Genomic DNA, 12,663 nt, shown 5'->3' with positions numbered 1-12,663 from the left:
TCAGTTTTAAGCATTGTATGCTTATTAAAGTGCATGTTATTGCATTGACTGCTATCGTTGTACTTTGAATATTTGTTTTTCTATAGAACACTATCTAAGACCATAGTGAAAGGGGCCAAAAGAGCCGGGAAGATCACAATGGGCCGCCAATCCACTCTGAAGAAAACTGAGAAGGGCAGTCGCGGGACAGTGCACGAGGACGATGATATCTCCAGTGAGCATACTGCAGAGACATATACAGTAGTATTGATGCTCACAGGGTTGTATGTCAACAATCACCGCTTCTCTCTTATTTGATTTGCTTTAGTCTCAGATGATGGAGAGCCGCCCTCCTGCAGCACGCTGAAGGCCTCTGAGAAGTCCACTATGGAGCAGTTAGTAGAGAGAGCCTGTTTCCGTGACTACCAGAGGCTGGGTCTGGGTACCATAAGTGCAAGCAGTACTCGGTCTAAAAGCGGCGAGCATTTTCGGGTTACGGCAGTCAACAGACTTTACTCGTTGTGTCGCAGGTACATCACAATCCAACACACCTAAGATTTATGTTTTAACATTTAGAGAGATGCCTTCATAGATTGCATACTGTACTAAATTACTGTAGATGTGTGAGTTCTTCTTATATAATTTATAAATAGATCACTCCATTTTCATGGAGATATTATTTATTAATTTATATTGTTGCAGTGCATTATGGGATTGCTTTATCTACAAATTTTATATGCTGGATAAAAATATGGTTAAAACAAGGCAGCATATTTTTGCAGCCTATTATTTTAAATGATCTTTGCATCTAGGGTTCCCCAAAATGTGTATGTAACAGAAATTCACAGAAATTGATGTATTAAAGGATTAGTCAATTTTCTTAAAAAAAAAAAAAGATAAATCCAGATAATTTACTCACCACCATGTCATCCAACAATGTTGATGTCTTTCTTTGTTCAGTTGAGAAGAAATTATGTTTTTTGAGGAAAACATTCCAGGATTTTTCTCATTTTAATGGACTTTTTTACTTCTACGTTTTAATGTAGTTTAAAATTGCAGTTTCAAAGGACTCTAAAAGATCTCAAATGAGGTATAAGGGTCTTATCTAGCGAAACGATTGTCATATTTGGCAAGAAAAATAAAAAATATGCACTTTTAAACCACAACTTCTCGTCTTCCTCAGGTCTTATGACACACCAGCGCGACCTCACGTAATTGCGTAATGACGTGGAAAGGTCACGTGTCACATATATGAAACGCACATTTGCGGACCATTTCAAACAATTAATTGACACAAAGACATTAATTAGTATCATTCGACATACAACAACGTCGAAACGGTCCTCTTTCTCCACACTTGTAAACACTGGGGCATAGTTTCGCATACGTCATCCGTGAACACGACCAGAGGAAGAAGAGAAGTTGTGTATTAAAAGTGCAATTTTTAATTTTTCTTGCCAAAAATGACAATCGTTTCGCTAGATAAGACCCTTATGCCTCGTTTGAGATCGTTTAGAGTCCTTTGAAACGGTAATTTTAAACTGCATTAAAACTGTTAAGTGTTGGGGTCCATTAAAGTCCATTAAAATGAGAAAAATCTTTAAATGTTCTCCTCAAAAAACATAATTTCTCCTCGACTAAACAAAGAAAGACAGCATTTTGGATGACATGGGGGTGAGTAAATTTTCTGGATTTATCTATTTTTAAAGAAAATGGACTAATCCTTTCATTTTAACTGTGCATTCAGATGCGAATGAAGCGAATATATCACATTATTCGCACTTAGTTAGACGCTTGAACATTTTGGGCCCTATTTTAACGATCTGAAACGCAAGTGCAAAGCGCAACGCACAAGTGAGTTTGTGGGCGGATCTTGGGCGCTGTTGCTATTTTCCCGGCGTGAGAAATAACTCTTGCGCCAGGCGCAAATCAATAAGAGGTTGGTCTGAAGTAGGTTCATTATTCATAGGTGTGGTTTGGGCGTAACGTCAAATAAACCAATCAGAACGCTATCCAACATTCCTTTTAAACACAAGGGCGCAAGTTCCATGGCGGGTTGCTATTATTATGACGGATTTACCAGGCGTACGCCAGGAGCGGTTCACAGCCGAGGAGACCGACGTTCTTGTAAGAGCAGTCAAAGACAGAGAAGTGGTTTTGTATGGGGATAGGAGAAACCCGCCCAAATCAGCGTCGGTCAAACAAGCGTCAGAGGAAATAGCCACAGTCTCATCAACTGACATCCCCATCCGCCAAGCACTACAATGATGTCAGGAGAAGGGGGAATCCCAAGCTTGCCAGCATAAATCTGGCACGCTGTGTAACGGGAGGTGGATCTGCCTCTACACAGACGCCAGCAGAGGACATCGCTGCGTCCACCCTCACCGCTGAAAGGGTTTGGGGGCTTTGAAATCGGACCCAAGAAACGCAAGCAAGGTCCAACCCCAAAGTACTCTTACAAATCAAGTTCATATACATCAGGGGTTCCCAAACTTTTTTTCCTGCGCACCCCCTTCTATGTCCCAACCGGGTTGGCGCACCCCCAATCCCCATTTAAAAAAAAATCCAAAAAAGCTTTGTTTTCTCACCATAAATACTCATGTTTAATCGTGTAAGGGATAATGTAGAGGCAGCCGGTAGTTATTGGGAAATAAGCCCCGACAGTGTGATCAGGACCCGACGCGAAGCGGAGGGTCTTGTATCACACTGAAGGGGCTTATTTCCCAATATCTACCGGCTGCCTCTACATTATCCCGCTTATTACACGGCTACTTGCCACATAAGAAAAAAAACTGGACATGAATATGAATTTGAAACATTTTATTGGCATATTTGTTTTAAATTAACATTTTTATCCTTCCGCGAAACTTTGCACAGATGCATAAAATGATCGTAATACCTTATTAAGATCCTCTGCTTCATACTTGTCTGTCTCCATTTTTTCTCTTTTAGCCAGTCTTTGAGAAGTTTTAATCCCCATTTTGTGTTTTTGTGTGTGTTGGCTTCGTAGCTGTCATGCTCTATTTTGTCAAGTTCAGTCTCAGTAAGCTCTCTGTGTCTCGTCGTGGTTGTCCAGTGTTTGTCACAAGATGGCGCCAAACAGATAAAGATCTTATTGATCTTTATTGGCGCGGAGCGATTTTACTCGTGCAAGTAGTCCGGCTATGCGTTATTAATTTGTAGCGGTTATTATTTGAAAAGAACGAACCTGCAAATGTCTCAACTGACCAATCAGAATCAAGCATTCCAGAGAGCCGTGTAATAAGCGCAAATAACCAAGGGCCGGTTGCACTAGCCGGACGTTAAGAAGTTGGGTGTAATAGTCCTACGTCAGGCTTAGCTACGTCTAACATTGTGAAAAATATTTACACCTATTGCACCATCTGAAACTACGCTCAGCGTAGATGATGCGCGCCCCCGTGTATGCGTTTAACCACTGTGATATTTAGACGCCATTCAAGTTTACTATGGTAAAAAACGTGCACTTACTGCCGTCAGCTAATAGATGACATATGAGAGGTTTCCTCATGTTTACCAGTGCGTCACGTGCAGACCCATCAAACACATTAACGAAAGCCTTTACTGTTCGCACAAAAGGTGTATAATAGTTTGCAGATTCATTATAACAGCTCAAGTTTCAAACAAAATTAAATGAAAGCTTTTAATAAGTTCTCTACAGTAAGTATTTATGTATTTTATTATATAATTCATTGGCGGTCTCTTTACCATGCATGAAAACACATTGCTCGCGTATCCTGTGCCCATGTCTCGTCACATTTTATTATTTCTATTTTTGCCATAAAAAAGTATCTCTCTCTTGGTCCCTCTCCTCCTTCGTGACTAACAACTTTATCATAAGACGTCCCACATGACAGTTTCCCTGATTTCAGTCAGTTAAGCATATTTATAATATGGAATGAATGAAACGAGTTGGCACGCATATAGCGGCTGCAGTGCATAACAGAAGAGCAGTGCGTAGAAAAAGACAGCAGCTGTTTTCTACGTTTCTATCAAAAACTAATAAATTATAGTTTTTTATTTAAAATAAAAGCGATTACAAAGGAAATGTTTACTGTTCATTTTTTTATTTTTTTATTGTATGGAAAAATCCCACTTAAAGAAACAGACCGCCATTACATTTTTCCTCTCGCGCACCCCCTGGTGGCAGCTCGCTTACCCCTAGGGGTGCACGTACCACACTTTGGGAATCCCTGATATACATTAAGGTTTCTTATGAAAACATTTTAATTATTATTTATATAAAATAAACGTAATACAGCCACACAACAAACTTATGAAAATATTTTAATCGTTATTTGCATGAGAATTTTTTAACGCAGCCACACAATAAATAAAAACTATCACCACAATGCTCACCACTATGATTCCCCTTATCTCGTGTATTAATATTTTTAAGTGTAACAATTTATGATTTGCAAAAATAACTGTTGCATCGGTGTAGATTAGATGCTCAGTGTATGCGCGTTGTGCACGCTATACATTATGGTCAAGCATGCGCCCTTAAAATAGCATAATGAACAACGCGCAACGCGCCACTGACTTTAGACTAGTTTTTTTTGGGTCAGTGGTGCAATTGTTTTTTGAAACTGCAAAATAGCATCAGGGATGGTTTGCGCCGGAACACACCTCCTTTTTTGCGCTGAACCACCCACGGAGCGCAAGTTCATTCCCTAGTTTGCCGACGTGCGTCTGTGGAGGGAAAAACCCGCTGTGCGCCGGTGCAAAATACGAATGATACATGCGTCACTGACAAAGTCAATTGCGCTGGGTGCAAGATAGGGCCCTTTGAGTTAACTTGCTTCATTCAGCATGAAATTTGTGTCATTCACGTATGAAATTCAGATGCGAATACACTCAATTTGCTAGCCTTAGCTAGCTTGTAGTCTTAAGCACTATGTCGTATAACGTGGCATGAATATCTGCCAAAGTTTAGATTTTGCAACTCATGCGTTATGCGCTCAATTGGTGCCGCGTCATTCACACAAATTGCATCAATCGTGCGATTTACATATTAAGTCAATGCAACAACGCAATTGATGTTTCGCGCCACAGGATGTTTATCACTTCTTTGCATTGATGTAACATGTAAATCACTAGCGCCTAACTCTTTATTCACATCTGGTGTGAACGCATCATAGGAGGCAACCTTTCAGGTTTGAGAATATTACGAGACTAAACATTGATTATTTCTGTTCATTGTGCAGTTATCCAGGTCTGCTGGTGGTTCCTCAAAGCATACAGGACAGCAGTCTGCAGAAGGTGTCCCGTTGTTACAGGCACAATCGTCTGCCGGTGTTGTGCTGGAAACATCTTCGCAACAAAGCTGTTCTGCTTCGTTCAGGAGGTTTTAGTAGCAAGAGTGTGGTTGGCCTTTTCAAGTCTCAAAATCCTTCTACAGCAGGTACATTTTCCTATTTAAAGTACTGTTACTCTTAGTCAAAACACCCTGGCAATCACCCATAAACACCCATAGCTTCATCCAAGCATTGCAATGAGCAGAAAAATTCTACGCATTCGCATACGCATTTTTAAACCCTAACTTAAAGGATTATTCAATTTTCTTAATAGAAAAATCCAGATAATTTACTCACCACCATGTCATCCAAAATGTTGATGTCTTTCTTTGTTCAGTCGAGAAGAAATTATGTTTTTTGAGGAAAACATTGCAGGATTTTTCTCATTTTAATGGACTTTAATGGACCCCAACACTTAACACTTAACTCAACACTTAACAGTTTTTTTTTCAACGGAGTTTCAAAGGACTCTAAACGATCCCAAACGAGGCATAAGGGTCTTATCTAGCAAAACGTTTGTCATTTTTGACATAAAAAATAAAAAATATGCTCTTTTAAAGCACAACTTTTCATCTAGATCCGGTCGTGATGCGTCAGCGTGACCCCACGCAATACGTCAAGAGGTCACAGAGGACGAACGCGAAACTCCGCCCCAGTGTTTACAAGTGTTGAGAAAGAGGACCGTTCCTACGTTGTTGTATGTGGAATGATACTAATTAATGTCTTTGTGTCAGTTTATTGTTTACAATGGTCCGCAAATGTGCGTTTTATATATGTAACACGTGACCTCCCTACATCACTACGCATTTACGTTAGGTCGCGCTGGATCGGACCTAGATGAGAAATTGTGGTTTAAAAGTGTATATTTGTTATTTTTCTTGTCAAAAATGAAAATCGTTTCACTAGATAAGACCCTTATGCCTCGTTTGGGATCGTTTAGAGTCCTTTGAATCTCAGTTAAAAAAACTATTACGTGTTGAGTTAAGTGTTAAGTGTTGGCGTCCATTAAAATGAGAAGTATCCTGCAATGTTTTCCTCAAAAAAAACATAATTTCTTCTTCTCGACTGAACAAAGAAAGACGTCAACATTTTGGATGACATGGTGGTGAGTAAATTATCTGGATTTTTCTTTTAAGAAAACAGACTATTCCTTTAACTCTTGTCCACTTAAAAAAGCTGAATTGTTAGACTAAACAAGCAACGATCTTTGCACACAAATTTACCTTTAGTGCACTTAACACTTAATGTAGTATTCAGCTTTACATACAGATTATAATTGACTAAAATCAGAGTTAGTGAGGGATTATGATTATTCTGACTTCCTCTTGGTGTCACCAGCTCCAGCATCTTCAGAGTCCTCCAGCAGTCTGGAACAGGAGAAGTACCTGCAGGCTATCCTCAGCTCCATCCCCATCTATGTTAAGCCCAACGGCAGCAACACCCTCAGTAACCGCTCCGTCGTTGGCTTGTCTCCAGGTATCTATAAAAACCAAGCTTTAATGTGCATCCACCTGATCTTTTATCCGAAGTCTGTTTCTTTGGGTTCTTCCTGGTGTCCTCTCGGTTGCGCACATTGTTATTTATGTTTCGGGGGCTGATCTCCAGAGGAACTGGTGCACAATTTTGTGGTTATGTAAGGAAAGCAAGACACAAAGTCACCATCCGTCCTCCTCTTTGCACTCCCCACAGCTTTAATACAGATGATTCCGACCACACAGATCCTGCCCTGTCAGCTGCGCTATATCTGCACCATCATGTTTCATTTATCCACACCTGCTTTGCTCTTATCCCTGAGGGTGGCAGATTTTAAAGTTTCCTCGATACAAAACAGACCTTTAGTTGTGATAATCAAAATGAGAGTCGGTTACAACAGACTTGTTTATAGCCTGCTAAACCAGCATCTGATTTAAGCATGTTAAGCATTAAAGCATGTGATTCTGCTTAAATGCTCGTCTGATCCATACTAATCTGGATCTGTTATAGCATGCACAAGGGTTTCAGGGTTGAGATGTCATGCCAACTAATTTGAAGTGTTTTGAGAAATGTCATGTCAACTTATCTGATGTCTTGAGCTCTGTTCCAAACCAAATCGACTAGTCAGCATTTGTGCATCATGGGCATTAGATCATTTTGCAAACTGTAAACAGTGAAATTTTATATATGACAGCATGATTCCTTCAGGATAAGGGAATCACAGAATGCATTGCAATAAAAGAATCGCAGATGGTAAATGTTGAAAATGATGTTGATGTGTTTATATCAAGATATGAGGGTGTCATTTTTTATTTTATTTTTTTGCTTGTTGGACTACTGTGATGTTTCATTCACATGCCCAAGTCACTGTTAACATAAATGCTTTGTGTTTTGGATGGGGAGAAGATGCAGAAGCTGTCTATGTAGGCCATTCATGTAGGCCACACTTGGCTTTGGGACAGAGCCATGATGTCTGGTTTGCTCAAGGTGCATGATGCATGCTGTACTGTGTGTCTTTATCTGTTTAGCTACTGAAAGACGCGCATCAAGAATACCAAAGATGGCCCCTGTCCAATTAGACATTCCCTTCGCCAATAGCTTTACTAGAGGAGGTGAGTGGGCTTCTTATCCTTATTCCACATGATTTCAAGAAAACAAATTCGCCATCCTTCATTTGATATCTTTAGTTGACATTACTCTGTTATGGTCACAAACCTCGGTCTCACACATAACACCCAAACTGCTTTGCAGGACTTTCAGTCACCACAGTCAAGAGTTTTTTTTTTTTTTTTACATAAAAAGGTCATATAGACTCTTGAGTATGATAAATGAGTATTTGTATCTTGGTGTTGATGTAGTGACAAAGAACTACTTTTTTCCAAAGAATAGGGATTATTTAAAAGGAATATTCCATTTTCTTAAAGAAAAATCCAGATAATTTACTCACCACCATGTCATCCAAAATGTTGATGTCTTTCTTTGTTCAGTCGAGAAGAAATTATGTTTTTTGAGGAAAACATTGCAGGATTTTTCTCATTTTAATGGACTTTAATAGAGCCCAACATTTAATACTTAACTCAACACTTAACAGTTTTTTTCAACGGAGTTTCAAAGGACTATAAACGATCCCAAACAAGGCATAAGGGTCTTATCTAGCAAAACGATTGTCATTTTTGACAAGAAAAATAAAAAATATGCTCTTTTAAACCACAACTTTTCATCTAGGTCCGGTCCAGCGTGACCTGACGTAAATGCGTAGTGACGTAGGGAGGTCACGTGTTACATATATAAAACGCACATTTGCCGACCCTTGTAAACAATAAACTGACACAAAGACATTAATTAGTATCAGTTGACATACAACAACGTAGGAACGGTCCTCTTTCAACACACTTGTAAACACTGGGGCGTAGTTTCGCGTTCGTCCTCTGTGACCTCTTGACGTCATGACGTATTGCGTCGGGTCACGCTAGCGCATGACGACCGGATTTAAACGAGAAGTTGTGCTTTAAAAGTGGATATTTTTTATTTTTCTTGTCAAAAATGACAATCGTTTCGCTAGATAAGACCCTTATGCCTCGTTTGGGATCGTTTAGAGTCCTTTGAAACTCCGTTGAAAAAAACTGTTAAGTGTTGAGTTAAGTATTAAATGTTGGGCTCTATTAAAGTCCATTAAAATGAGAAAAATCCTGCAATGTTTTCCTCAAAAAACTCGACTTGACTGAACAAAGAAAGACATCAACATTTTGGATGACATGGTGGTGAGTAAATTATCTGGATTTTTCTTTTAAGAAATAGTTCATCTGAAAAGAGCTTTGGTGTTGTGTACTCCCATTCATATAAAAGTTTTGTGTTCTGATATCAAAGTTATCTAAGGGATACATAAAGTGAAGCTGTAATGGGTAAATTATTCATTTTTGGTTGAACAAATCTTTTTAAAATAGTTAAAAATTTCAATAGCTATGTTTACATGCACAAAAATGTGTCATTCCAATTGAATTTAAAGCGTAACTAAACCCCTGGTCAGAGCCTGACTCCACCCACTGGCAATATTTGAAAAATGCAAGAAAAGTGGGCAGATCCCAAGGAGATTGAGGGAACGAACTAAGTGTGTGGTGAGATCGTAATAACGGCGTGGTGATCTTGAACCTGCTTACGTCACGAGTCATTTTTTGGACCCACCATCCAATAAGAAAATTAAACTGCAGTAGCCACCGTTTAACCTGAAGAGGGCAGCACTCAGATGTTTTTACACCATATATTGTAGTATTGAAACACTTTATATCCAAATGTCCAAAAACTTACTAAAATCAACGAACAGCACTAATAAAGACCCATTCTTACAGATCATTAACTAAAAAAAGTTGGTTTAGGGTTTAGTTACTCTTTAATCCGATTGCAGGTTACGACAGTACAGTTTACACGTACCTTAAACATTGCAGTCTGATTAAAATGTTTACATAATAATTCAAAACCAAACGTCTGCGCAAGGGCATAGCCAGGGTTGCCAGATTTGTTTATCAACTCCAGCCTAGTTGGATATTCAAAACTAGCCCAAAAGCATCCCAATAACTATTCACAGCACAAATACCAATAACTAGGTATGCACCGATAGGATTTTTTTTTGGGGCGATACCGATTTAAACAGACAACTTCTGGCCGATACCGATATTAAACACTTGTATACAATACTATACAGTTAACATTCAACTTACCAACATAATAAGAGAGGCAAAAATTAAGCTAAAACAAATATAATAAGACAGCATGACAACCTTCAAAGGTGGTTTTTGCTATTCAGCATTTCTTTTATTAACAACATTAACTCATTTTTTACATATAATGGATTTCTTTATGCAGTTAATTAATAAACAATCGGTATCGGCCTTTCTCGTGCTATTGCCGATGGTTTCAAATTCATCAAAAATCGGCCGATAAATATCGGCGGCCGAAACATCTGTGCATCACTACCAATAACTAATGAACAAATCCTTTCATCTTTCACCCGCAGAAAAAAATCAGCTCACTGAAACAGTTTAAAAGTAGTCCAAATCTGAACCCCCCAAAAAGCAGAGGACTTGGCAACACAGTGCACAGCATCTTTCGTAGAGTTCACGCTTCATCTGTGGATAAATGTACAAAGACAAAGTTGAGTTGGAGAAAGTGGTTCTTAACTCATTCCCCGCCATTGACGGGTTAAATCTTTAATTAAGACAAAACGCTTCCCTACCAGTTTTTGTGGCAATCCGTATTTCTTACACAACTTCTACAACCCAGAAGCAACCGCTAAGGTCAAACAGTAAATTCTCTGTATGTTTTGATCAAAGAACAAAAGTCCTTTACAAAAATGCAATAATCTCATATTTTTGCCTGTTTTGAAAAAGAAAAATTCAAATATGGGTACCCGTTAGGTACCCATATTTCTTTTATAGCACTTCCCCCAGAAAAGCACGCCCACAAGTCAATCAGAGTAAGAGCGAGAACGAGGAAGTTCATTAGTATTGTTTCTTCAAACAGAAGTTACATGCATCAATGCACGCGACAGCTTTGTTTCATATCAAGAATTATCAATCGCATGAAAGAAGAAGTGAGTTTTTGGATGTAAGGACAAAAAAAGCCTTTTTCAGCTTTCCAAGTAAGCCAGGTTTATAGAAACAATGTTTTGTGTATTTTGCGTGCTCTTGACTTTCGGGATCTCGTGTTTTTCCAGAAACAATCGCTAGAGCTTTGTCTTTTATAAATCTGATACAGCTAAAGACTATTCAAAGATGTGAAGAATGCAACACTACTATATAGGTACTCAAGAAGAACATGAGATAGGCAAAAATAGCGTGTCTTATGGGTGCTTTAATAATGTGTGTTCTCATCGCCTTGCTATTGCATGTTTCTGTGACAAGCATCATCTGATAGGTTAATATGAGATAAATATAAGATGTGAACGTATGTGCATAAGGTATTTTTGAAAATTACCACCAGTTAATGCTCATCTAATTATTTTTGTTGCCTAAATTGTTTTGGCATACGAAATTTTATGTCAGGTCATAATGGCTGGTGTTCTTGGAAAAACAGCCCATGGTTTTAAAACATATACTCATGCTTTTTCTTGTAACTCCTATTATTAAAATTCTCGAAACACTGTAATCTCTCTTATTCCCATCATGAGCACATTATCACTTCTGCATTTAAGGTTGGCATTTCTTAATAATTTCATAATTGCAAATGCAGCATAATTTTAACTGTTGCTAGCAGGAATTCTACTACTACAGGAAAATTACACTTTCTGGTCTACACAATGATGAAACAGGAACCAACTTACTGTACATTTATCATATGATCAGCAGCATGTTAAAGAGTTAATACTTGGAAATGGTCAATTAAAAAACCCAAACTTCCAAGACAGGGCATATAATTTGGACAAAAGACTTAGCAGTTGTAAAATGCATTATTGGTGATCATGCACATTTAAATATTTTTTAAATGTGCAAAAATATTGTTTATTTTTTATCCTCATGTAATCATCTCATCGATTATAATGTTTCTGTCATTTATGTGAAACTTAAAGGTTTTATGGTTCATCAATCCATTCTCTTTCTTGTTTTCAATGATGTCCATCTTTGCAAACTTCACATCAGTCTGAAATGATCTTAAATGCCTGATCTGTTATGAGGCAATGATGTAATTTTTCTATATTATACTAACTTTAGTATAGTTAAATTATATACTTAAATATAAGGGGTTTAGATTAATCCAGGACTAGGACTTTTAAACAGGGACATTTAAATAGTTTTTACAAACATATCTTACAAAAACAATACTGGTGTGCATCTTAAGACAAAACAATGGTATTGATGTTAAAGGATTAGTCAATTTTCTTAAAAAAAAAAAATTCAGATGATTTACTTACCACCACGTCATCCAAAATGTTGATCTCTTTCTTTGTTCAGTCGAAAAGAAAACATTTGAGGATTTTTTTCATTTTAATGGACTTTAATGGACCCCAACACTTAACAGTTTAAAAATGCAGTTTCAAAGGACTCTAAATGATCTCAAACAAGGCATAAGGGTCTTATCTAGCGAAACGGTAAAATAAAATAAAAATATGCACTTTTAAACCAAAACTTCTCTGGTCCTACTCAAGTACGACCTCACGTATTGCGTAATGCTGTGGAAAGGTCACGTGTTACATATATGAAACGCACATTTGCGGACCATTTTAATCAATAAACTGACATTAATTAGTATCGTTCGACATACAACAACTTTGGAACGGTCCTCTTTCTCCACACTTGTAAGCACTGGGGGGCGTAGTTTTGCATACGTCATTTGTGACCTCTTGACGTATTACGTGAGGTCACTTTGGCACGTCACAGGACCGGGAGAGACGAGAAGTTGTGGT

The 12,663-nt window shown here is 38.2% G+C and overlaps 1 protein-coding gene across 4 annotated transcripts in view; it reads left to right on the top strand.

Moving 5' to 3' along the window:
- sbf2 (SET binding factor 2) overlaps positions 1 to 12,663 on the top strand; it is a 164,582-nt gene that overhangs the window by 129,299 nt on the left and 22,620 nt on the right. For 2 of the 4 annotated variants that reach the window (XM_065261504.2, XM_065261503.2), the window contains exons 25-29: positions 87 to 214; positions 308 to 509; positions 5,205 to 5,401; positions 6,633 to 6,770; positions 7,796 to 7,879. In XM_065261504.2, the coding sequence (XP_065117576.1) occupies positions 87 to 214; positions 308 to 509; positions 5,205 to 5,401; positions 6,633 to 6,770; positions 7,796 to 7,879 (749 nt within the window). The remainder of the gene's footprint in view (positions 1 to 86; positions 215 to 307; positions 510 to 5,204; positions 5,402 to 6,632; positions 6,771 to 7,795; positions 7,880 to 12,663) is intronic. The other 2 variants (XM_065261509.2, XM_065261505.2) reach the window with 1 other exon arrangement.

Source organism: Paramisgurnus dabryanus, chromosome 2 (assembly GCF_030506205.2).
Source record: "Paramisgurnus dabryanus chromosome 2, PD_genome_1.1, whole genome shotgun sequence".
Classification (NCBI taxonomy): Eukaryota; Metazoa; Chordata; class Actinopteri; order Cypriniformes; family Cobitidae; genus Paramisgurnus; species Paramisgurnus dabryanus.
The sequence above is the reverse complement of the archived record's forward strand: the minus strand, read 5'-3'. Positions and strand labels throughout refer to the sequence as shown.